This window comes from Ovis canadensis, chromosome 20 (assembly GCF_042477335.2).
Source record: "Ovis canadensis isolate MfBH-ARS-UI-01 breed Bighorn chromosome 20, ARS-UI_OviCan_v2, whole genome shotgun sequence".
Lineage (NCBI taxonomy): Eukaryota > Metazoa > Chordata > Mammalia > Artiodactyla > Bovidae > Ovis > Ovis canadensis.
In genome coordinates, this window is record NC_091264.1 from 44,788,192 (window position 1) to 44,815,144 (window position 26,953).

At 41.0% G+C, this 26,953-nt stretch overlaps 1 protein-coding gene and 1 non-coding gene across 6 annotated transcripts; both read right to left on the reverse strand.

Annotated features, from left to right (window-relative positions):
- Nucleotides 1-853: 853 nt before the first annotated feature.
- Nucleotides 854-935, reverse strand: TRNAS-GCU (transfer RNA serine (anticodon GCU)). Its single transcript has one exon. It is a non-coding gene; the product is annotated as a tRNA-Ser (tRNA).
- A 5,803-nt stretch (nucleotides 936-6,738) lies between these two features.
- On the reverse strand, nucleotides 6,739-26,953 carry LOC138425576 (zinc finger protein 345-like). 5 transcript variants are annotated; one of them, XM_069563608.1, is made up of 6 exons: nucleotides 26,898-26,953; nucleotides 25,465-25,973; nucleotides 25,047-25,176; nucleotides 14,565-15,010; nucleotides 13,898-14,045; nucleotides 6,739-10,556 (listed from the first exon to the last, which is right to left on the reverse strand). In XM_069563608.1, the coding sequence occupies exons 2-6, from the start codon at nucleotides 25,891-25,893 to the stop codon at nucleotides 9,205-9,207; spliced, it is 2,505 nt and encodes an 834-aa protein (XP_069419709.1). In that variant the 5' UTR covers nucleotides 25,894-25,973; nucleotides 26,898-26,953; the 3' UTR covers nucleotides 6,739-9,204. The 5 variants fall into 5 exon arrangements, with proteins under 5 accessions (XP_069419709.1, XP_069419711.1, XP_069419708.1 ...); XM_069563610.1 differs by having other exon boundaries at nucleotides 14,643-15,010; nucleotides 26,826-26,943; XM_069563607.1 differs by having other exon boundaries at nucleotides 26,826-26,943.

Consider the following 26,953-nt stretch of genomic DNA (forward strand, 5'->3'; position numbering starts at 1 on the left):
AATGTCCTACTGGTGGGAAGGGTTAATTGGTGACAAAATTTGCTATACAGATTTTTATAGTTTTTGAATCATATGAACATAGTACTTACTCCAAAATGGCAATAATAAAAAAAATACATTATATTTTTTCCTCCCAAAGTCTGTCAAGATGGAAGTCACAGGTAGAAACTGCATGTTACTTTGTGGGGGAGTGCATCACAGGGCATGCGGGGATCTTGGTGCTTTGACCAGGGATCAAACCTGTGCCCTCTGCAGAAGTGAATAGTCTTAACTGCTGGGCCAACAGGGAAGTCTCAGATTTTTATTACCTTTTCTCGGGGAGAAATACTCAGCTTTAACTGAAAATATTGTAGTGTGTATTTTTTAGTTTTGTCATATCTCTAAGAGATACATATTCTTCCTTGTCAATGATAGGGATCCTTAGAAATGGTTGCTTTTAAAGTTAAAAGATAATAGACAAAAATTCCCTAAAGATAAAATTAACCTGATAATGCCTTAAATAACCCCAAATTTTGTGTACAATTCTCTATAAACAATTTTATATGCTCCTCTAAATTTATTTGGCAATGTTTTTCTATCGTCTTCAATTAATTCTTCAGTGATGTTCTCAGTGGAAAATCTCTGCTAAGCAAAACTTGCTGTGAAAATTTCAAGGGACAATGGGAGAATGAAGCACTAATCAAATGTATTATTTAACAAAATTAACAGCCATGACAAAATGCTACTAAGGAAGTCGGGAACGGGGGTGGGGGGTGGAGGGGTGGGGGGGAGGGGTGTGGAATAGAAGGAATTAATTCACTTCACTCATTTACCTCGCCAAAACGAGTAACCACCCCTCACAAACTCAGCTAGTCGACGAGGATGGGATTCGAACCCACGCGTGCAGAGCACAATGGATTAGCAGTCCATCGCCTTAACCACTCGGCCACCTCGTCGCATGCAAGTTTTATTTCTTCAACACCTTCTGGCAGGCGTTTTATAGTAACGCATCTAATCGTTCTTTTCCCGGCTTAATAGTCACAACCACAGTGTGAGTCAGATGTCTTAAAGTAAATTTCACAACGGACAGTAATTGACAGCGCTTGAAGTTACTTGGCAAATAGCTGATAACAGGTGGAACCACGCATAATACACGTTATTGGACACAGGCCAACACTGTCTTGCCAGCTCAGCTCTGCGTCCCCGGGAAACACTCACCCGACTTCCACAAGGTCCCTCGACCGCTGCATTTCGCATTGAAGGGACCGATTTCCCCACCTCTTGATCAGAACTCCCAGGATTCCCGTTTTCTACGTGGTACCAGAACCCCGATTCCTTTCTATTTACTTTTGTGATATGCTCGCCAGCCAGAAGATGCCCTCATTTGTCTTTTGTTTTCCTCTCTTGGCACTGAGCAGTCTGAAAAATCAGCAACGCAGGAGAACGTGTTTTAGGGAAAAAAAAAAAAAAAAGGAGAAAAGAGCAAGAGTCATAATGGGAACTTGTTTGCATCGTAGCACAAGATTGGTTTAGCTTGACTCCTATCAACCAACGGTGGGGTGGGTAAATAATCCCAGATGCGGGAGTCAAAGTGCAGGTCCTGGCTGTGGCTCTTTCCTAAACTTCACTGTGCAGGCCGGATTGAGTAACCTATAACGTCCCTTCTGGCTCTGGCAACCTCTGGGATAAAATGACCATCATGAAACCTTTTCCACTCATAAGAGTTTCTGTACTTTGAAAGGTGGCTTACCGGTAAAGAATCCGCCCGCAATGCAGGAGATGCAGGTTCGATTCCTGGGTCAAGATGCCCTGGAGAACGAAACGGCAAATCCACTCCTGCCTGAGAAATCACACCGATAGAGGAGCGTGGCAGGCTACAAGCCTTGGGGTCTCAAAAGTCGAACACTAAACAACGAAAAACAAAAGTGTAGTGCAGAAGTTTGAAGGTTGAAATGTTCTTTTCTACCAAAAATTGGTCCCTTTTCCCTCTCTATGAAATCTCTTAGCTCAGCCCTTAACTTTGTTGGGAGGAACTCCTCTCTCAACTGATTCACCGAATTTCCAAATACCTTTGATCGGCACGAAACCTTTAGAAGTACTTCATCTAAAATACCGAATAAAACCATCTTATTTGTTCCTTTGAGTGGGGCGAGTAAATTGTTACCCTTTGCATCATAGGCTACCACTCACATCTACCTTTCAGAGACTCAAAGGCAACCTCATTTCACACCAGTGACTTCAGAACTATTCCTAGTGGAAGCTCGGGGGTGGGGGTGGGGGTGGGGGGGTGGATTTCTGCTGTTAACTAAGAGTTTCCCTGAAATTTAACTTATACCACTCTCCCTACAGCAAGAGGTCTAGAAACGTATTTGTTTTGGTCTTATTACACCAATGTCAGTGTAAGTAAACAATAACTATTGTTAATAAATTTAATACCAAATCTAAGCATTAGAATTAAGGTACCTAGAAAGCACATTTTCAATTAATTGAAACTTTTGGGTTGATAATTTTAGTTTTTTTTAACCATAAAGTTATGGTGAGTATTAAATTAGTGAAACATCAAATTAGTTAACATTAAATTAGTTAACATCAGTGAAATGCTTAGAAAATTGTCTTAAAATAGTTATCGCTGTGTAAATCATTTGATATTATGGTAGTTGTAATACTAGCAAAATAAACTATTAATTACATTAAATTGTATTCAAGTAGAAAATAAAACCCAGTGGGGGGAAAACCCAAAGAAACATTCATGATGGAATTCTTTGGCAGTCCAGTGGAGAAAACAAAATGATTATTGTAAGAAAATTAACACATTGATAAAAATAAGATGGGATGAAGCAAAAAAAAAAAAAACCAAAAAACTGAAGAAACCATCTTCCTCCTACTAGACATGTCCATAAATAAATGAGCAGGGCATATATTTTAAAATTCTATCTCCTTTATGTATTGAAGTCTTGATGGGTAAAACTATATTATGCCTAGATTTTCTTTAAAACACAGGAGGAAAAAGGTTGGGAAATACATATATGTATATACATATATATTTAGAGAGAGATTGGAAAAAATACTAATTTTTACAGTTGGGTGATGAACACATTAGACTACATTATATTATTTTTTGTGTGTTTTTAAATGTCCATAATAAAAGTTATAATATATTTAACTTCACTTTATTGAATAAGCAAGGAAGAATTAATGCAACAGTCAGGGAGTCAGAGTCAGTCAGTTCAGTCGCTCAGTCGTGTCCGACTCTTTGCGACCCAATGGACTGCAGCATGCTAGGCTTCCCTGTCCATCATCAACTCCCGGGGCTTGCTCAAACTCGTGTCCATCAAGTCGGTGATGCCATTCAACCATGCCATCAGGGATGACCATGCCATCCAATGGTCAGGGGGCGTATAAGTAAATAAACAAAGACATATATAACTGTATTGACAAGAAAAGCTGAGGTAGGGGTTAATACCCTATTTGTAGGAAATTCCTTATCCACAACTTAAAGGCATGTAGGTAAAAGTGTGAAATTGAAAAACATCTGCGGTTCACAGGCTGACAGCTCCGTGAGAAGTACTCACCTGCCTGCATTCCCCAAACCTTTCCATCCAACAACAGTATAGACTCCTCGCCAGCAACAACCCCTACCCCTTCCCCGCCCCACCCTCCAACCTGCGCTCTACAGTTCGTGGAATTCTCCAGGCCAGAATACTGGAGTGAGTAGCCTTTCCCTTCTCCAGGGGATCTTCCCAACCCAGGGATCGAACCCAGGTCTCCCGCATTGCAGGTGGAGTCTTTGCCAGCTGAGCCACTATCAACCTTACTTCAGTAAAATAAATTTAAAAAAAATTAAGGCAATTCCAGTACCACCCTTTCAAGATGGGTGCCTGCCCAGGGTCCCACGCAGAGTTGCCCCACTGTGGTTTAAACAGAGCACTCTTGTCTCCACAGCCCAGTGCTGTTACCTCTGAGGCAGTATTTCAAACGAGAAGGTTGCAAATTATTTCCCCCTAAAATCCAGTGGAGATGCGATCAAGTTTCATTGACTCATTTGATTTAGGCTTGACAAGCAAGGCAGAAGGGGAAACCAGTGGTGTCAAAAGTCTTAAAAAGAAACAGAATGCTAGGAATACCAGAAGCCATTCTTAGGACCTAAATTGCCAAATACCAAACCAAAAGCCAGGAAACAAAATCTGCTCAGTGTGCAGGTGAAGGCTTCCCTTCATTTTTTTGGAGGCTTTTGAAGGATGTTGCTCTGGACTTTGGTTCTCTAGATGGGGAAAGCTGTGATTACAACTAGCTCTATGACACATGTCTCTTGGCTCTTCTATCCCTGCTTACAATCCCCATGTCCATTCAAATCAGCTGCCCAGAGTTGAACTTTTCCCATCTGAAAGAGAATCTTAGCTAATCTTTCAAAACTGCCCTCTCTGCATCCTGGAGGAATCAGGGGACCAGGAACTGTTCACCTTCCCCAAGAACTGTGTGTCCCCAGGCACACGGAGAAGAAAAGGCAAGGCAGTGTGAACTGTAGAAAATTTAGGCTGTGGTAACACGGTTGCGGGAGAAGGCGATGGCACCCCACTCCAGTACTCTTGCCTGGAAAATCCCATGGACGGAGGAGCCTGGTAGGCTACAGACCATGGGGTCTCGAAGAGTCTAACACGACTGAGTGACTTCACTTTCACTTTTCACTTTCATGCATTGGAGAAGGAAATGGCAGCCCACTCCAGTGTTCTTGCCTGGAGAATCCCAGGGATGGGGAGAGCCTGGTGGGCTGCCATCTATGGGGTCGCACAGAGTCGGACACGACTGAAGCAACTTAGCAGCAGCAGCAGCAGCAGCAGCAGCAGCAGCAGCAGCAGCAACATGGTTGCAGCCCTGGGATTTCTTTGGAAGGAATGATGCTAAAGCTGAAACTCCAGTACTTTGGCCACCTCATGCGAAGAGTTGACTCATTGGAAAAGACTCTGATGCTGGGAGGGATTGGGGGCAGGAGGAGAAGGGGACGACAGAAGATGAGATGGCTGGATGGCATCACTGACTCGATGGACGTGAGTCTGAGTGAACTCCGGGAGTTGGTGATGGACAGGGAGGCCTGGCGTGCTGTGATTCATGGGGTCACAAAGAGTTGGACACGACTGAGCGACTGAACTGAACACGGTTGCAACCTTTTCTGCTCCCGCTGGGATGTGTGCTTGAGTTTCTGAAACAGTCTATAGAAATTCCAGGAAAGCAGCCTCTCTTTGGCTGTATACCCTCCCTTTCTGTCAGTAGGTAAACAAGCCACATAAACAAGGTGTTAGACAATACTGGGATGACAAACTCAAAGTTGGGGTATTAGGGTGGATAATGACAGGAAGAGGTTTCAACATTTCCCCATGTTAAGATCTGGATCCTAGCAGGGCCATAATATTCACCCACCCAAGTAGCTTTCTGCCGTTCCCAAGGCCACAGACCTTTCTTTCAGATTGCCCCCCTCCTATTTCCAGACCAGATTCTGGGAAAATCTGGTGGAGAGTGTGGCTGACTTTTCCTCTTACCGGGGAATGCTAAGGAGCTGGATGCAGAAAGAGTTTCACGGAAACTGGTCTAGTGCTGGAACACTGCCTGAGTATTGCTTGGACCTTGAGATTAAGACCCCTATCCCTCTGCCAAGGGAGACCTTCTTTGTGGCTGAAGGAATTGCTTTCCTAGAGCCTCTAATCAATCAATGCTCTATAAGATATTGATTATATTCTGTTGTACAATATATCCTTGTAACTTATTTTATACACAATAGTTTGTACCTCTTAATCCTCTATCCCTACGTTACCCCTCCCTGCTTCCCTCTCCCCACTGGTAACAGCTAGTTTGTTCTCTATCTCGGTGTTCCTTTTATTGTATTCATTATGTTTTTAGATTTCACATGTAAGTAATATCATACAGTCTTTCTCTGATTTCACTTAGCTTAATATCCTTCAGGGCCATGTTGCTGCAAGAATGTATCTGTTGATGGATACTTAGGTTGCTTTCATATCTGAGCAACTGTAAATATGAACATTGGGGTGCATGTTATTTTTTGACTTAGTGTTTTAACTTTTTTCAGGTATATATGCAGGAGTGGAATTGCTGGGTCATATGGTAGCCTTGCTTTCTCAGAGTCTCTGAAGAATCAATACAGTACTTGTTTTCTTCCCTACATTTATTTTTAAAACAAATTGCAAACATCCCTGAAATTCTATCTTTATCATGACTTTAAAGAGAATATAAGCTCACGTTCCAAGGGTTAAAAAACAGAATCCCCCTCAAATCCTTTTTTCCATTTTCTGGAAGTGACTAGTTACCCTTATTGAGGGTCTTCAGAATCCCTTACAAGATTTTACTGTCCGTGGGTCAGGCTGTGCCTATCAAGGGTTTGTGTTGGTTGATAACCCAGTGCTGAAGGCTGGGAACCACTATTTTCACTGAGGTAAGAAGCCCTTTTGAAAAGCTACTTTAGATTTTGATGCTGTACCATGCAATTCAAAGCAATCTGGAGATTCAGTGCAATCTCTACCAAAATTCCAATGATATTTTTCACCAAAATAGAACAAACAATCCTAAAATTCAAATGGAACCAAAATAGACCCCAAATAGCCAAAGTGATGTTGAGAAAGAAGAATGAAGCTGGAAGCATCACACTTTCTGATTTTAAACTATATTGCAGAACCATAATAATCAAAACAGTATGTTATTTGCATATAACAGACATACAGATCAATGGAACAGAGTCCAAAAATAAACCCATGCATATATGGTCAATTTATTTACAACAAAGGAACCAAGAATATACAATGGGGAAAGGACAGTCCCTTCAATGAACAGTGTTAAGGAAACTGGAACACAAGCAAAAGAATGAAAGTGGCCCACTCCCTTACACCATACACAAAAACTGTCAACATGGATTAAAGAGCTGAACATAAGACCTGAAACATAAAACTTCTAGAAGAAAACATGAAGGATAATCTACTTGATATTGGTCTTGGTGATGAAAAATGCAAAAAAAAAAAAAAAAAAGTCAGACCACATTACATTAAAAAAGCTTCTGCTCAGCAAAGAAAACCATCAACGAAATGAAAAGGCATCCAACCTACAAAATGGGAGAAAATATTTGCAAAACCACATGTGGGAAACAGTATGGAGATTCATCAACATGATCCAGCAATTCGACTCCTTGGCATTTACCCAAATGAACAAAAACACCAACTCAAAAAGATATCTGTACCCCCCTGTTCACTACAGCATTACTTACAATAACCAACACATGAAAGCAACCTAAGTGCCCATCGACAGATAAATGGATAAAGAAAATGTGAGTGTGTATACAGTTCAGCCAAGAAAAAGGAAATCTTGCCATTTGCAACAACTTGAGGACATTATGCTGAGTGAAATAAGTCAGAGAAAGACAGATACCATATGATCTCACTCATACATGCAATCTAAAACAACAGGAAAAAAATAAAATTCACAGAGAACAGGTAGGTGGTTGCCAGAGTTGGGGGAGAGGGTAGAGGTGAAATGGGTGAAGGGGGTCAAAGGTACAATCTTCCATTTATAAAATAAAGTCATTGGGATGTAATATACAACATGATGACTATAGTTAATACTGTATTGCATACTTGAAAGTCCCTAAGAGGGTTGATCTTAACTATTCTTATCAAAAGTAGAAAATTTTGTTATCTGTGTTGATGGATATTGATTAAACATTTTTGTGGTGATTATTTCATAATATATATGAATATTGAATCATTTTGTTGTAGATCTGAATATACAAATTACATCTTAAAAAAGTGTTGGACTAGTGAGTCACACTTGACTTGGGCTTCAAGGACTGACACAACATTTAATAACATTTAATACTCCATATTTGCCATTTAAGAAAACACCATATGAATAGGCTGGAGCCTGAAGACAGTTAAATATCACTGGCCTAAAAGAGAAATGATAGTTTTATTCACCTCGGAAGTGAGAGGTAGTAACTACAAAAAAAGACAAGGGGAAACATTCTCCGTGAACAGGAAAGTTTTGAGTCTTATTTTCAGAGGATTAAAGGCAGCAGAGCAGAAAAGCGACAGAATGACAAATCAGCAGACTAGGTAGCCTAAGACAGACTTAAATACACCAATATTTTTACCATGGTTGGGCCAGATTTTCTTGCTATTGACAGGGAATTCTATTGCCCTATAAATAATATAAAATCCAACAGAAGTCAAGTGCAGTCATAAAACTGAGGAAACATTCTTCCAGTGCTTGAAAGCTACTACCAACTTCAGCAAAGTCCCTCACTACATTGACTGAGGGAGATAGGCAGTGCTGAAGCTGAAGGAGATTTCAGTTGTGTTAATGTAATTTGTAGGAGACGGAAAATGCTGAAATGAAAGGATTACTCTCTCCTCTTCTCTTTTGTCCTCTGTTTGAGCTCAAGGAGCTGTGTTCACAATAAAAAATGTGTGCTCTGGGCTTTAGCCATGATGGCCACACTAGATTTTGAGGTACTGTGGTCCCAAACCTTTATGCCCTCCACATCACTTAGAGTATAACACATCTTTTTTCACCAGGAAATGCTAGTTCGGGGGGTGGGAGGGGGTGTCACGGGGGAGAGGTCAGGATTGGGAAGGGTCTGCAGGTCACCCAATTCTGGTCAGAGGCTTGGTTAGGAAGACAAGGTGGTAGAGAAACAGACAACTGATCTCACACATTCCAAGCTCTTGGATACGCCAGTGACTGCAACTGGTATGGTGAAAAGCAATTTCAACATTAGACTAGGCTAAGGCTACTCAGAAATCAAAATGATTTCAAAAAGCAAAACATAAAAACTCGTGAATTCAGTATAAAAAATAATTTTTTAACAGAACCCCTTGTTTACCTTTTCATTATATTAACTGACACTTCATTGCATTTAACAAAGGTAATTAGAGGTAAATTTCTTGTTGATGTTTATTTTCCCAAATTCTCAACTTTTCCAGCATTTATGACCTTTAAACAACTTTTCAACACAGTATCTCTGACATTCTTTAAGTAATGAAGTTTAAGAAACATTTCATCTCAATTGAAAAAAAATTCTGAATTCTACTTGTAGTTGTCACCAGACATCTTGGCAAGGAGTCATTTTAGTGGATTCTCTGGTGACTAATCAGAGCTGAGCTTCTAGGCTTTACCTCATTCACGCCACTGCTGAGGCTTAATGCTCTCTGCCTAATAGACCTTCCCATACTATTTATATGTATAGGATTTTTCCTCAGAATGGACTCTCTTATGTTTATTGAGATTTGATTTACAGCTGAAGTCTCGCCCACATTCAGAACATTCAAAAGGTTTCTCTCCTGTGTGGATTTTGATATGATGACTAAGACCTGTCTTCTGAGTGAAGGCTTTGCCACATTCTTTACATTGATAAGGCTTCTCCTTGTTGTGAATCCCCTGATGTTCAATAAGATGCTCTCCCCTTGTAAAGACCTTGCCACACTCAGGACATTGGTAGGTTTTATCCCCAGTATGGATTCTTTTGTGGTTTCTCAGGCCAGTTAACTGTGAGAAGGTCTTTCCACACTCATCACATGTATATTTTCTTAGTTTAGGAGGGTTTCTGTGCTTTCCTCCTAATTTGTGTTTGTTAAGGCCCGAGTGTTGACTGAAGGCTTCACCACACTCATCACATTTATAGGGCTTCTCCCCAGTGTGACTTCTCTGATGTATGATCAGGGTTGAATTCACTCTAAAGGTTTTTCCACACTCAGCACATTCATAAGGTTTCTCCCCTGAGTGAATTCTGTGATGTATTATAAGTTCTGAGCTTCGGCTAAAAGCTCGTCCACATACAGGACATTCAAAAGGTTTCTCTCCAGTGTGGATTCTCCGATGTTGGTTAAGTCCTGCATACTGAGTGAAGGCTTTTCCACATACTTTACATTCAAAAAGTTTTTCTTTACTGTGAATTCGCTGGTGCTCAGTAAGATTTGAACGCTGCCTGAAGGTTTTCCCACATTCATTACATTCATAAGGCTTCTCTCTGTTGTGCAATTGTTTATGTTCAGTGAGGTCTGCACTATGGCAGAAGGTTTTCCCACAGTATATACATTCAAAAGGCTTCTTTTCAGTGTGGAGACTTTGATGTTTTGAAAGAACTGACCTTTGACTAAAACATCTGCCGCTTTTATTACACTGATGAGGCTTTTCTACAATGTGGATTTTGAGATGTTGAGAGAGGCCTGCCCTCTGACTGAAGTCTTTGCCACACTCTTTACACTGATAAGGCTTTTCCTTGCCGTGAAGCCCAAATTCTGTACTGGAGTATGTTTTCTTCACATTGTGGATCCTCTTGTGCATATGAAGGCCTCTCATCCAGGTGAAGGTTTTCTCACATTCATCACATCCATGTATTTTCTCACCTGTGGCATCCCCATTCTGCATTTCCAAACTTTCACTAGGCTCATTGTCTCCTCTCTGTATGGCATGCTGACATATAGTTTCATGATGTCCATCAGACCCCTCCCTATACCATTCTGTTTCTTCACAAGGTTCCTGTTTCACTTCTAATGTCAAATTCTCAATCTTCATCTCACCATCTGAAACAATACACCACACAATTTGAGGAGAAAAGGCAACTCAAAAATGATCTAACAGATAGAGAGCTAGGAGGCTTAATGTTTATTTCAGATGTAACAGAGCACTTTCTATCTTTTCTTTATTTAGTGTCAGGGATTCAGAGAAACAGATGAGCCAAGTAAAAGGAATGGGAGTAATACAGGTGTGGGAGTGAGAAAGAATAAAGCATGGCTGATTTACCAACAGAATATGGTAAAATTGATAGGATGTCACTTCTATGATTACCCAAGACTATAATTTCTACCTACCATAAGACTTTCTCTATTGATACCCTTCCTTCCTGGTTTGCTGGCTTTGATTAAGAATGTCACCATATAGAGAAGCCCATGTGGCAAGGAACTGAAGCTGGGTTTGGTCAGCAACCAGGAAGGAAGGAAGGCCCTCTGTCTACGTGACTGACAAAGAACTGCATCCTGCCAACATCCATGTGAGGTTGGAAGTGGATCCTTCCTCAGTCACAAGTCAGGTGAGAACCTATCTTTGGCTGCAACCTTGTAAGAGACCCAGAAGTGGAGGATCCAGCTAAGCCACATACCCAGACTCCTGACCCACAGAAACTGAGATAATAAATGTGTGTGGTTTAATTGCTAACTTTGTGGTCATTAATTGAGCAGAGAAAAATTCAACTACACTAAATATACAAGAGACACATCTATGATAAAATGATTGAGTAAAGTTATGAATAAAGGATGAGCAAGAGAAAATTGAGCAAATGAAAATAAAAAGAAAGGCATCATGATCTTAATTTCAGATAATAGGTGAGATTCAAGCCAAGAGCATGAAATGAGACAAAGAAAAGTATAATGATAAATAAACATTACAATTTATAGTGACCATGGAACAGACATGAACAATTACATAGAAAATAACAAAGGAACACATTTTCTAGAGCAGAAATTATAGATGAGATAAAGAGACAAAACAAACAACAGACTTTAATCATTCTTTCTCTGTCTAGAAAAAACCACCAAACAGACAAAAAAATAAACATTCAGAAGACTTACAAGATTATTAAATCTATGGATAAACATGTATATCAAGTTCTGTATCTGGAAAATAGAACATCTTCTCAGATGTGCAGTGACCTTTAATGAAAACTAATTTTGGGGTCATAGGTAAACCATAATAAACTCCAAAAGGTGTAAACAACACAAACATTCTCTGATAACAATAAATCTAGAATTAGTAACAAAATCAGAAAATAAGCCCTTCCATCAGAAAATTTAAAACTTTCAATTACTGGTTCAAAGGAGAAATACGTTTCAGATTTTCTAGAAAATAACAAAAATGCTACATTTCAAAACATTTGGGATTCATCAAAACCAGTGTTCAATGAAATATTTGTAGCATCAAATATTTATATTAGTAATAGATATCCAGATCGATCCAGCCAGCTCAAAAATTAAAAAATAAAAAGGACAACTAATTAACCAAGAGAATCTGCTCATTTAGGAACACTTTTCTCTCTTCTGTCTCATTCCCCTTGCTTACGCTTCCTGGGAACACTTCTGATACAAACTACTACAATCTAAAATAAATAAATTTTAAAAACAAGGGAGAACATAAGGAAGGAATTAACAAAAGCAAATGCATAGACAAAACATGATACAGAAAAATAATGGAACATTGTAGTGGTAAAACAAAACTGAATACACCAATATGAACTCATAATTTTTAGAAAAAAAAATGTACATCTAGCTCCACCCATAAAATGTGCTAGAAGTATTGTTACCCGAGGGAAAAAGAACACTCCCAGCAGCCAGATTTTCTACTTCAATAGCCTTCTCCATTAAGAAGAATTAAAGCTCCTTCAGAAAGGGTTGATACCAAATCTGGGTCTAGGGAAAGTACACAGTGAGAATGGAATAATTAATTTTGTTCAGAAAGCAAGGATTCAAAATTCATAGGGTCATGGCAAAAAGAGTTAGGAACAGGGTGGAAGACATCCAAACTAGGCAAAGATGTATCAATCTGAGCTTTAAAACAAGTAGCAACTGTGGTAGATTGAAGCACACTGACTCAATGAAAATTACTAAACCCATAATGATACTAACACAAAGAAAGTCCTAAAATCCCATGTTGTCATTTGAGGTGCCTATTAAACCATTCCTTGAATTTGAAAATTTGTAAATACAGGGGGAAACAAAGCATCAATCTTGACTGTCTAATATGAAGTGATCAAACAGATGATTTGACGATTTGTTCACTATAAAGAAGACTAACAGTTAATAACATAGAAGGAATGAAACAGTCATAAAATCATTCTGCAACACTTAATAAAATGATTGACCCATAGAAGAATTCTCAAACATTTTGTATTTTGTTGCTGGGAAACTAGCCAATCACATACTGCCAAAGCGACACCATGCAGTTATAAAGGGGAAAAATAAGCTGTTCAGTGGAGGGATCATATTGCCATGTCTTTCAATCTTTTTTCCATTTTATGGAAATATAGCATACATGGGCAGCAAAATAAATGATTCAGTGAGGAAGCAACCAGAAAGCTTCACAGAGTAAGAAACTTGCCCAGGGTCATGAAAATGTCTAGGCCATGAAAGGGAAAATGAGAAAGGAAAACTGTTCTAAAGTAAAAGAGAATTAAAAGGCACAACAACCAGATGTCTCACACAGCCATGGATTCTATCCTGGTTTGCACAAATTAGCTTTAAAGACATTTTGGAAAAAAATGGACCAATCTGAATTTGCATTGAGTTTAGATAACATTAAAATGTATTGCCAGGGAAAAGGGAAGATTATTAACTGAACGAAATAGATTACAAAATATCACACAGAAATGATCTCTTTTCAGTGAAAGGAATGTGTGTATACACATACATCCACATAAAAGATATTAAAATATATAATAAAAAGTCACTGTAATCTCTGGATGATAGAATATTATGCTTGTTTTCTTATTTTGCAACTCTGTATTTTCTAACTTTCTACAATGCATATATATTTCTCTGGTAATAACAAGAGGTAACTTTCAGAAAAGTCAATATAGTTTCACAATGTTAATGTCCTATCAAAGTCTACTTAAGGATGTAAGCATCAAAATACTTGACAGTAACATCTGCTACAGACGATCTGCAGAAAATTCAACTATGGATATTTAAAATTAACATACTACAGAGGCTGTTCTGAGGTGACATCACCTTTTAATCATTATTACCTAAAATGTCAGCTTTGTCATATCCTTTAACAACTTTCATCACAAGGAATTAACATGTCATACTTCACAAAAAAAGCCAACGGGGGACTTCATTTCACTCCAAATTTCCTAGAGAAATTCTTGCCTCACCTGTTTCCTCTGATGGTAGGGGCTCAGGTTTTTCACCCTTGAACTGGACTGCTGGGGGCTGAGCTCGGGTATATGACGATTCTTCATCTAGTGTTTGAAGGGTCATTGTCTGCAAAAGTATCTTCTGTTCTAGAGAACAAGCTGAAACCTAGAGACAAGTGGCACTCATTAGGCCTGAATTTACAGGAACTAAACCTCAGAGAGGAATTTCCAAGAAACATCCCTGGAGAGACTAGAAGAGAAACCAAGGCCTTAGGGTGCTAAAGGGTAGCCAGAAAGGTAAGTGATGCTTACCTTTTGATCAGAAAGTCTAATCAAATCCTGTCTCTGTCACTTCATTTATTGGCTATGTCTCCTCCGCTAAGTTAAACAACCTCTCTGAACTTAGTTTCCATATGTGATACCACCTAGTTCTTTGTTGCTGTGAATGTTGAAATGACCAGTAGAGTACACAGCATGATACTTACAGAATGCCTTCAGCATCTTTACTCCATCCCTGAATCTCCTGTTTCCCACCCTTCCCCCTCTTACAGGACTGGCTTAGGAAGCAGCTCAGTTCCCTGCTAAATGCTAGGTTTTCCCACTGTTCTCAGAGCCTCCACACTTGAGAAAATTTTGCTTCCAGTTCCCCACAACCACATCAGACTTGTCTCTTTCTAATATGTACATTTCTCTTTCTTTCCAGATTCTCCAGCTCGGTCACTGCCTCTTCCCCACTCTCTGGATGATGCTCCCGAACTGAGACCTGGAGCTCCTGGGGCAGGATGGACAGGAACTGCTCCAGCACCAGCAGGTCCAGGATCTCCTCCTTGGCATGTGTCTCTGGTCTAACCCACTGATGGCAGAGCTCCTGGAGCCGGCTCAGGGCCAGCCGGGGTCCAGGGGAATCCTGGTAGCAGAAGTGCCTAAACTGCTGCCTGAAGATCTCCCGGGCAGGAAGCTGGTTCTCTGGAAGGCTGAGACCCTGATTCTTGGGGTGGTCTTCCTCCAGCTTCACTGTCACCATCATAGGGCCCTGCTGACCCCACGGGGCTTGGAACAGCTGACCAGCAGACTTTCTTGTGTCCACAGCCATCATGCCTGGAGTTTCAACTGAAGGCTTCTGAGGACACCCTGGGGAATAAGAATTAAATGATAAAGAGATAGATGGCAAATACTTCGAAGAACCCACACAAGAAAGAAGACGACCTGTAACCAAGATAACTAATTTTATTAATTCACTAAATCCACAAATATTTTTTAGAAGCCTACCTTGCACAGAAACTGTTCAAGGTGTTTGAAATGCATTAGCAGAGTGTCCATTCTAGTTGAAACAGTAAAACACACACAACCAATATGAAAAGTGTATAATATGTTAAGGAGATAAGTAAAAATATATAATTGCCAGGGGTAGAATGGAGTGAAGACTTGCACTTAATGGAACATTTCTCCAAAATTCGGCGTTAAGTACGTGGATGTAGCCCCAGCCTAAAACAAAAATTTCTAATCACTTGGCACAGTTTCTCCACATTTGAGTACATAAGATCCAACCTGTGGGAAAGGAAAAGTTACGAATCACAGCCAGAAAATTACTGATGTTTTCGTGTGAATCTTGCAAAATGGAGAGCAAAATTCTACCTCGTTCACACAGTAGTGGTGGCCCTGGTTTCGTCAGAGCGTGGGAAGCATGGTTGCCAAAAAGGGGACCCCCCCCCAAACCCAGGGACCCCCCCCCCCAAACCCAGGACAGGGTCCTGTCTGAGGGGCTTGGGGCCAGCCTTTCCAAAGCCTCTCAGACAGATGCCCGCTGCCAGCCTCTCCGGGCACCGGGTGTCCCCGGGCTGGAACCAGGGCTGGTGCTGGCTGTTCCATGTGGCCCAGTAAGTCTGGGGTCCCGCAGGGCTGAACCCGAGAAAAAGCGGCCTCGGCTCCGGAACTGGACGCTCAGACGCACCCGGCTTCCGGCGTCTCCAAGAGGCCACGTCCCTGAGCATGTCCCAGTGACCTGCCTCCGCGCACGTGCCCGCCGTTTCTTGGTTACCTTGCAGTGCTAGGATGGTACATGTTCATTTCTAGCGGTTCAAGACTAAAGGCGTTGACAGATAACACCAAACCCAATTACTGGATCTCTGAGAGTTATTTAAAAAAAAAAAATGTTTTGGACACTTGCTCTTGTGAACCCGGCAGGATACTGAAAGTGTATGGGAGGAGTGCTTGGTGACGACATAGAAAAAAATGATTGTCCTTTTCCTTAACGGAGGTAGGCCGCTGGGAGTCGGCATTGTTACCAGTTTGTCTCCCCCACTGCCTTTTCCTTGGGTGTTTTCATCTCCTCTGTCCTGCGCCCAGAACAGGGCTTCCCTCTAAGGGAACTGCACCTTCCCTCTAAGGAAGGAACATGATAGCTATCCTTTAGGACCTCGTGAATATGCTGATACCAGGAAGAAACACTAAGAAAATAGAGATGGTAGAGAAGAAATAAGTACAGATGTGGTAAACAGCTTGGGCCAGAAAGCAATGGAAATTTCAGAAGGCTGTGGGAAGTTCAGGAGTTGGGGAAACCATCCTAGGGCAAGAAATGGAGAAGAGGTTTGTGAATTGAAGTAGTTCAGTTCAGTTCAGTTCAGTCGCTCAGTCGTGTCCGACACTTTGCAACTCCATGAATCACAGCACGCCAGGCCTCCCTGTCGATCACCAGCTCCCGGAGTCTACTTAAACTCATGTCCATCGAGTCGGTGATGCCATCCAACCATCTCATCCTCTGTCGTCCCCTTCTCCTCCTGCCCCCAATCCCTCCCAGCATCAGGGTCTTTTCCAGTGAGTCAACTCTTCACATGAGGTGGCCAAAGTATTGGAGTTTCAGCTTCAGCATCAGTCCTTCCAGTGAACACCCAGGACTGGTCTCCTTTAGGATGGACTGGTTGGATCTCCTTGCAGTCCAAGGGATTCTCAAGAGTCTTCTCCAACACCACAGTTCAAAAGCATGAATTCTTTGGCACTCAGCTTTCTTCACAGTCCAACTTTCACATTCACACATGACCACTGGAAAAACCATAGCTTTGACTAGACAGACTTTTGTTGGCAAAGTAATATCTCTGCTTTTGAATATGCTATCTAGGTTGGTCATAACTTTTCTTCCAAGGAGTAAGCCTCTTTTAATCTCATGGCTGCAATCACCATGTGCAGTGATTTTGGAGCCCCCTAAAATTAAGTCTGACACTGTTTCCCCATCTATTTCCCATGACGTGATGGGACCAGATGCCATGATCTTCATTTTCTGAATGTTGAGCTTTAAGCCAGCTTTTCATTCTTCTTTCAGTTTCATCAAGAGGCTTTTTAGTTCCTCTTCACTTTCTGCCATAAGGGTGGTATCATCTGCATATCTGAGGTGATTGATATTTCTCCCGGCAATCTTGATTCCAGCTTGTACTATCTCCAGCCCAGCATTTCTCATGATGTATTCTGCATATAAGTTAAATAAGCAGGGTGACAATATACAGCCTTGATGTATTACTTTCCCAATTTGGAACCAGTCTGTTGTTACATATCCAGTTCTAACTGTTGCTTCCTGACCTGCATATAGGTTTCTCAAGAAGGCAGGTCAGGTGGTCTGGTATTCCCATTTCTTTCAGAATTTTCCACAGTTTATTTTGAGGAGGCTGGCAAACAGCAGTTGGCCAGAGGCCATCCGGATGGGGGAGATGACCAGCAGGGCACAGTCTGCATAAAGGCTACCAAAGGTCTGCTCTGGGACCTCCCATCATCAAGCTGTTGACTTTAAGCAGAGGATATTACCGTCCATAATGGGTGGGTCTCATCCAATCAGCTGAAGGCCTTGAGACAAAACTGAGATATCCTCAAGAGGGAATTTTGCCTTAAAACTGTAACATAGGAATCCTGCTTGCATTCCCTGCCAGCCTGCATTGCATATTTTGGAATTAGTAGCTCCCCAATTGTCTGAAAAAGAAATGCAAAAGAGCAAAATGGCTGCCTGAGGAGGCCTTACAAAAAGCTGTGAAAAGAAGGGAAGCAAAAAGCAAAGGAGAAAAGGAAGGATATACCCATTTGAATACAGAGTTCCAAAGAATAGCAAGGAGAGATAAGAAAGCCTTCTTCAGTGATCAATGCAAAGACATAGAGGAAAACAACAGAACGGGAAAGACTAGAGATCTCTTCAAGAAAATTAGAGATACCAAGGGAACACTTCATGCAAAGATGGGCTCAATGAAGGACAGAAATAATATGGACCTAACAGAAGCAGAAGATATTAAGAAGAGGTGGCAAGAATACACAGAACTGTACAAAAAAGATCTTCACAACCCAGATAATCACGATGGTGTGATCACTCACACTCACCTAGAGCCAGACATCCTAGAATGTGAAGTCAAGGGGCCTTAGGAAGCATCACTACAAACAAAGATAGTGGAGGTGATGGAATTCTAGCTGAGCTCTTTGAAATTCTAAAAGATGATGCTGTGAAAGTGCTGCACTCAATATGTCAGCAAATTTGGAAAACTCAGCAGTGGCCACAGGACTGGAAAAGGTCAGGTTTCATTCCAATCCCAAAGAAAGGCAATGCCAAAGAATGCGCAAACTACCACACAATTGCATTCATCTCACATGCTAGTAAAGTAATGCTCAAAATCTCCAAGCCAGGCTTTAGCAATATGTGAACTGTGAACTTCCAGACATTCAAGCTGGTTTTAGAAAAGGCAGAGGAACCAGAAATCAAATTGCCAACATCCGCTGGATCATCAAAAAAGCAAGAGAGTTCCAGGAAAAACGTCTATTTCTGCTTTAATGACTATGCCAAAGCCTTTGACTATGTGGATCACAATAAACTGTGGAAAATTCTTCAAGAGATGGAAATACCAGACCACCTGACCTGCCTCTTGAGAAACCTGCATGCAGGTCAGGAAGCAACAGTTAGATCTGGACATAGAACAGACTGGTTCCAAAGAGGAAAAGGAGTACGTCAAGGCCGTATATTATCACCCTGCTTATTTAACTTATATGCAGAGTACATCATGAGAAAAGCGGGGCTGGATGAAGTACAAGCTGGAATCAAGATTGCCAGGAGAAATATCATTAACCTCAGATATGCAGATGATACCACCCTTATGGCAGAAAGTGAAGAACTAAAGAGCCTCTTGATGAAAGTGAAAGAGGAGAGTGAAATAGTTGGCTTAAAGCTCAACATTCAGAAAACAAAGATCATGGCATCCAGTCCCATCACTTCACAGGAAATAGATGGGGAAACAATGGCTGACTTAATTTTTGGGGGCTCCAAAATCACTGCAGATGGTGATTGCAGCCATGAAATTAAAAGACACTCCTTGGAAGGAAAGTTATGACCAACCTAGAAAAGTGGTCATCCAGTTGTGTCCGATTCTTTGTGACCCCATGGACTACAGTCTCCTCTCTCCATGGGATTTTCCAGGCAATAGTACTGGAGTGGATTGCCATTTCCTTCTCTAGGGGATCTTCCCAACCCAGGGATCAAACCCAGGTCTCCCGCATTATAGACAGACACCTAAGCAGAGACATTACTTTGCCAACAAGTCTGTCTAGTCAAGGCTATGGTTTTTCCAGTAGTCTTGTATGAATGTGAGAGTTGGACTATAAAGCAAGCTGAGCGCCAAAGAACTGATGTTTTTGAACTGTGGTATTGGAGAATTTCTTGAGAGTCCCTTGGACTGCAAGGAGATCCAACCAGTCCATTCTAAAGGAGATCAATCCAGGGTGTTCATTGGAAGGACTGATGTTGAAGCTGAAACTCCAATACTTTGGCCACCTAATGGGAAGAGATGACTCATCTGGAAAGACCCTGATGCTGGGAGGGATTGAGGGCAGGAAGAGAAGGGGACGACAGAGGATGAGATGGCTGGTGGCATCACCGACTCGATGGACATGGGTTTGGGTAGACTCCGGGAGCTGGTGATGGACAGGGAGGCCTGGCATGCTGCGGTTCATGGGGTCGCAAAAAGTCGGACACGACTGAGCGACTGAACTGAACTGAACAATTGCCTGAGTCAATTCTTAAAAAAAAAAGTAATGTATATATTTTTCTGAGAATCCTGACTAAAATACCAAAATCCTACTAATCCTTAATGTCTGACAAATGTTCACCTTTATATACTTTCCCAATTCCCCCAGGCAGAATTGTTTTTATCTTTATCTGTCCTTTTTGTTTTGTATTATAATTTTTTTTCTTGTATATACCCTTAAAATGCATGACACATTTGTAGGCAATAACCATTCTTTAAACAAAGTATCTTCAGAAATGTGTACTAGGCAAGTCACTGCGGAAAGGTGTGTTATAAATATAACACATCTTTTGTAAACACATCCCCAACTCTAAGGTTAGGAAGGCCACAAAGTTCAAATTATTGACATTTAAAGTATGTTTTTAGTATTTGTATTTAAACTAAATCAAGAGATACAAGTATCCCCTGCCTTTTGAAAATCTGCATTATGCCACTTTGCCTTGTAATAAAGACCTACATTAGTATCTACTTTTGCCAAATAAAGTTGAAGAGGATTTTACCAAAAAAAGGTGAAAAGTGAAAACAACGCTGAGCATTTGCGTTGCTGCCCAACCTTGTAGAAAGGCATCATGCACCTCAAGCAGCAAGAGTGATGCCACTGGCTCCTTCTCTGGGAACTATACTCGGCATCTCAGCATTAAGCCACTATAGTTTTGAACTGTGTCTGTGCTTTACCTCGATTCTGTCCATCTGTTAGCAAGATGCGTCCTAAGGTAATTCCCTCTGCTTTATACCATTTCAGCTTATGAAAGATTTCATAGCTCTTAGGTATTTTCTACTTGAGCTGTGAAACAAGGCAGAATAAAATAGAAGTGGTATGATAGTAGTAAGAATGAACAACTAGCACCTCCAGAATTTTTCTTGGGTGGCTATTTATTTATATCATCCTCATAAAAATATGAATATAGTGAAATACCTCACTTTTATACACTTTCTACCTTATAAACTTTCCAGTTTCTCAAGTCCTCACAATAGTGGAAAGTATATTTCATTCAAAGTAGAAGACAATACCAATGTTTTTTAGACTGCCTGTTCCAAAGGTTGCAAAGATAAACTAAAGCATGGTGAGGACATAAACATCCAGATGATTATGTATGAGGGACAGTGATGGAGCTAAGCTTGAGATAACTGCTGGTTTTTAGCATAAAGTCAGAAAGAAAAGCATTAAAGATACTCTGCTACCTGATGTCTTTTCAATCCTAGTACCAATATAGAATCAAGTCCAACTGTCATGCTGGATGGTCAAAGGTATTTCTGAAATTTTTTTCCTAGGGGTAACTGGAGGAGTGGGTATCACTGGGATTCAGAATGAAAGAGGGAGGAAAAAGAGGACATATCAATAAAGAGTAGAATTTGAGGGCACAGATATACATTTTAACTCTTTCCTAAACACTGCTTTTTTTCTAAATTGACAAAGTGAGCAGCAAGGCCTAAAACTTCATATGCTGCCTTAACATCTTTGAGCCTCTTGCATGTGTACTCAGTCGTGTCCAACTCTTTGTGACCCATGGACTGTAGCCCACCAGCCTCCTCTGTCCATGGGATTTTTCAGGCAAGTATACTGGAGTGGGTTGCCATTTCCTCCTCCAGGAGATCTTTCAACACAAAGATCAAACCTGCATTTCCTGCATTGTCAGGTGGATTCTTTCCCACTGAGCCACCTAGCCCTCTTTGAGCCTCAGAAGGACCAAAAGCCTAACCACAATTCCACCACTCTTGCGGTATATGCCTCCCCCCAGCAGGAAGTGACCCCACTGGGCTAGTTCCCCATCAGCTGGACTAGCTACACTCTACTTGGTCCTCAACCTACTGGGTTTCACCACTTTGCCCCCCACAATGAAATTATTCAAACAAGCCAATCACATCCTCCCAAGGAAACCAGGCATCACCTCATCTTATTACTATGAAGCCTGTATCGCAAAGCTCTTGTTTGTTTATTCTGCTCCCAAGTGGCCCTCCTGCCTTATGCTGTGAGTACACATGACTAATAAACTCTTGTCAATCCCATCTGTCCAGAGCCAGGTGTCATGTGTTTGGTCATCCCCAGAATCTTAGGGTGGGACTTCCTCTCTCACCAATGGGGTGAAGAGGAGGCAAACAAAACAGCAAGCTATGTCATTGAGCAGTTGCTTTTAAACTTATCTATTTAAATAATTACCTAGCTTACCCCTCATTTAGGCAACTTTAAAAACAATGTCATCCTCACTCATCCTGCTAAAGTTCTCCTTTGCACAGTATGCACACTTAACAGCCTCAGTGGTCCTCCGTTCAAAATGTGAGAGTCACTGTGTCATCAGGATATTCAGGGTATGTGATGATAGTGACTTCAAGGAACAAAAGTGCTGAAGGACCACAAAGGAGAAGGATCAAAAGAATGGGAGAAAGAAATAGCAGATCCATAAAAGACTCAGCCCAAAATGTGGTCTGCTCCAGTGACAAGCTACCAGCTTCTTTCAATCTGATGGATGATACCAAAATGTCTTCTAGTTTGACTATCTAGAATAACAATGATAATGGAGACACCACATTCCCAATTTCTTCAGTTTATTACAAAATGATTAAGTCTGTATTCAGCATAGCTTTCTAAAGTGTTCAGTAAGGCCTGACTGAAGGCTTTCTTACACTTAGGATATAGACACAGACTTCTGCCCTCTGTGGATCCTCTGATGACGAACAAGGCTTGACCTCTGAATGAAGGCTCGGCCACACTCCTCACACTGGTAGGGCTTCTCCCCAGTGTGGATCCTCAGGTGCTGAGTAAGACTGGTGCTCCCTCGGAAAGCTTTCCCACATTCCTTACACATGTACGGTTTTTCTCCAGTGTGACTTCTCTGATGTTCCATGAGTCCTGACCTCTGAGTGAAGGCCCTCTCACACTCATTACATTTGAAGGGTTTTTCTCCAGTGTGGATCCTCAGATGTCCAATAAGGTGTGAACTTTGACTAAAGCATTTTCCGCACTCTTTACACCCATAAGGTCTCTTTCCAGTATGGATCCTCTGATGAAGAACCAGGCCTGTGTTTTGACTGAAGGCTTTCCCACATTCATTACACGGATAGCGTTTTATTTTATTATGAATTTCCTGATGTGAAAGAAGGGCTGATTTATAACTGACGGCTTTTCCACACTGATTGCACTTATAAGGTTTCTCTCCAGTGTGAATTCTCCAATGTCGAACAAGCCCTGAGCTCTGAGCAAAGGCCTTTCCACATTCCTTACATTTGTGTCGTTTTACTCTTGTGGGGCTGACCTTTTGGTGTTCTGATTTACCCCTATATTGAAAAGTTTCTCCACACTTTGGATCCTGGAAAGCATCCAGTGAATTCCTTTCTGAAGAAATCTGCTTTGGGGCAAATTCACCAGTTGTATTCCTGGCCTTATAGGCTGAAAGAGCAAGTCAATTATTTAAGAGTTGCATATCCCACATAAGGGTATGGAAGTAAGGTTAGTAATAATTATTGATAACACTACTAAATGCTTATTAACATCAAGGATTGTGATAAATAACCAAGAACTATCATCCTAAGGGTTTGACAGTTACTGTACTTCTGAGTCTTAGAGAATAAAAATAAATAAATAAAAGGTTTTTGGGCCTCAGTCCAGATTTAAAAACTCAGAATGGCAGGAATGAAATGTAAATTTCCCAAGAGTCTTCAGAGTCCCTAATGAACATACCCTTTTGTATTTATCCCTTGTGTAGTCCAACCCCTTCCCACACAGGATCTAGGCTGGCCTGTGACTTGCTTTATCCAACAGAATATGGTGAAAGTGATGATATATCAGTTCAAGGACTAAGATTTTAAAAGATGCTTTTGAGATCCCTGAGTTACCATGTTAAGATGTCTAGTTACTCCCCTAAAGAAATACATGGAGACTGAGAGAATGAGATAACCTGAGGCCCATCCATCTCATAATCTTGCTAAGCCCAGTTTCTAGCCATCTCCTGATAAGCTATGAGATGTGAGTGAAGTATCTCGAGCATCATAGTCCAGGCAAGTTCTCAATACCTACAGCTTCATTTGATATCACGTACAGCAGCAGAACCACTCTCTTAATCCCAATCAATCCACAGAATTGTAAGAGATAACATAATGGTTGTTCCTTTTAGCCACTAAGTTCTGGAGTGGTTTGTTCCATGGAAATAGATAGCTAAAACACCAAATGATCAGTCAGTTTGTGGTGATGCTCACAGTAACACAATAAGCTAGGTAATAGAAACAGAAACTGAAACACAGAAATTAAATAACTGGTCTGTGATCACATGATTAGCCTGGCCTGGAGTTAATCTGAATCTAAAGACTGTGCTCTTTATTTTTATTACAAAAAGAATAGATACTTAAGGTAAAATTTTCAATGGTATGAAAGGCATAAAAGTAAAAAGCCCAAATCCCAATTCCTTCTCCATCACCTTTTTACTTTCCTGAGGTAGTCACTATAACTTTGTTGCCTATGTAATAAATAGCCTATTTTAATCTAGTGACTGTTAATTTCTTACTGCATTTATAGAAATATTTTCCTTCAATATTTTCACACAATGGCCAAAAGATTTTTACATAAAGACATCCACTGATCATTGTTTAAAATAACAATAATACTGGAAAAAATCTAAATGTACATCAGTAGAAGACCATTAAATTAATTACAATACATGTATGCAACAGACAACTAAACATTAAAAAGAATAAAATACCTCTACTGATAAGATTGGTGTGTGAAAGCTTGATAAAGGAGATGGTTGGGGGACTGGGCTCTGGATTGGCTAGACTGTATATGAAAGGCCCACAGTTGTTAATTCTTGGGAATGGAACTTTAATTTTCATTTTATATCTTTCTACAGTACTTGACTTTTTAAAATATAAACTACCACTATTGTTCTATGATAACTTGAAGTCACAGAATTGTAAACCACTATAACAGCCCAGTTAAAAAAATACCACATAGCCCAATTCAAAATGAAATCAACTCTAGATATGCTCACTTTGTAAATAACCTTTTGGTGTTAAATTTATTCTGATATTTCTAGATACCAGTTTTTTTTTTCCCCCATCAGAAATACTATTTTTAGCAGATGCTATGCTCAGTGCTTCTAAAAGATCACAAAGATTCATGGTGTAAAGCTTACCATTCTCTTGCAGGGGAAAGTGCTCCCAAGGATCACACTTTAGCTGGATGATCAGTGACTGATTTGTAAGGCTTGCAGGTCTCACTTCCTTCCAGAGCACTTCTTGTTTGTAATGTGCACTGGCTTGGACCTAAGGACATACCAGTACAGCTGGTTTTATGAAAGGACCAGAAAGATGGCAATAGCTAACTAAACCTCAGAGTTTGATTAAAAATACAATTTCTTACAGGTATAGAAAGCAGAATAAAGAAACCAGTGTCTTAATCAACAGAGTTTTAAAGGGAAAACAGAAAGATAATGCTTCAGCCCAGAAAATAATGGTCATAAGTCCCTCACCTCTTGCTTACTCATGGCCCCTGTCTTTGCTGGTAGACCCCTGGTGAGCTCATAAATGAACAATGGATTACCCTTTTCCCACCTGTTGTCCTTTGCTTTCAAGTTCTGTCTCCAGATTTTCTAGCACAGTCACCACTTCCTCTCCACTTCTTGGATGATACTCCCATACCCTGGCCTGAACCACCTCTGGCAGGATGCTCAGGAGCTGCTCCAACACCAGCAGCTCCAGGATCTGCTCCTTGCTGTGCCGCTCAGGCTGCAGCCACTTTTGGCAGAGCTCCCGGAGCTGTCTCAGCGCCTCTCGAGGTCCAGGGGCCTCTTGATAGCGGAACTGTCTGAAGCACTGACGGAGAAGCTCCTCATAAGTGTGTACATTCCCTAGTTGTCCAGGCTTCTGCTCCCAAGTATGGTTCTCCTCTTCCTCTACCTTCACTATTCTCAGACCCTCATGTTCCTCTGGAGTGTTGACCACAGGAGTCAAGACTGGATCCTCTCTCAACTTGGTGGACATCTTAGACTGCAATGGCTCAGGATAGGATTCACTTGGCTTACATCCCAGGAATCAGGAAGAACCTTAGAATCAGAGCACTCCTGTGGGAGAAGAACCCACTATTAAAACAGCAAAATAACCAGAGCAGTCAAGAACCTATGTTATTAGTAATGCAGACTCACTGCCAAGGTGATATTCCTGAGTAGTGGAATATTGTAAGACAATATTCCTGAGACCCACAAAAACCGATAACAATTATTGAGAAAGTGCACTTTGCTGCTGATATACAAAATGCGACATAAATATTAGTATCAGAACTTCTATTGTGGGAAATAAGGCCACATTCTTAGAATATAAAGACATTTTAGTTTATAAAAACTACATTAAAGGAAGAAAAGCACATGAGCCAGAGGCTGTGGGATCACCATATTTGCCAAGGCTTTCTTCCATGCATATTCATAACCTACCATCCCTTCTTAGAACTGCTCAGCAGGAAGGATGGGTTTTGGGACACTCCTGTAGAGTCAAAGCACATGAGCAGAGTCAAAGTTATTTTTCCGGTAAAACCTTTATCATCTTTAGAGGAATCAAGTTACTTATACAGGGGAGTAAAACACAAGTTCCAAGTTCAGGGAGTAAAGCAATAAGCACCTCTCCGTCGGATGAGACACCCCAGCATCCATAGTGTATGAAATAAAGAGAATCAGCAAGCAAAATCTGAGTTGTTTGTGCTATACTATAAAGTTAAAGAACAAACAAAAAAACAGCGACAAATCCAAATCTAACGATAGAAACAAATCGTCACTGAAGCTCATTACCAAGCACCGTGTGCACTTGTTGGGGGGAGAACAGGACACCCACGCTGCAAAGAGTCTTCCCCGTCCCACTTCTGCCTCTAGGGACAAGAGACTGGAAATTCTGCAGCTTGGCTGAGGAGAAGTACGACCGCTCACCCGCAGCTCTGGGGATGGCTGGCGCTCCCCAGGACTAGCCCTGGCAAGTAGTTAAGAGAAAACTATAATCACCATCCTGCCGGACCAACCAGGAACCCAGAACCACAGAGCAAAAGGCGACCGGGACC

Coding starts and splice junctions, on each gene's coding strand:
- LOC138425576 (XM_069563608.1), bottom strand. CDS start 25,893: ATGTCCACCAAGTTGAGAGAGGATCCAGTCTTGACTCCTGTGGTCAAC. Junction 15,011..25,046: donor CTTTCCCCTGCAAGAGAATG/GTAAGCTTTACA, acceptor CTTATTCCCCAG/GGTGTCCTCAGAAGCCTTCA. Junction 14,046..14,564: donor ATCTGGAAAGAAAGAGAAAT/GTACATATTAGA, acceptor ACTTGTCTCTAG/GTTTCAGCTTGTTCTCTAGA.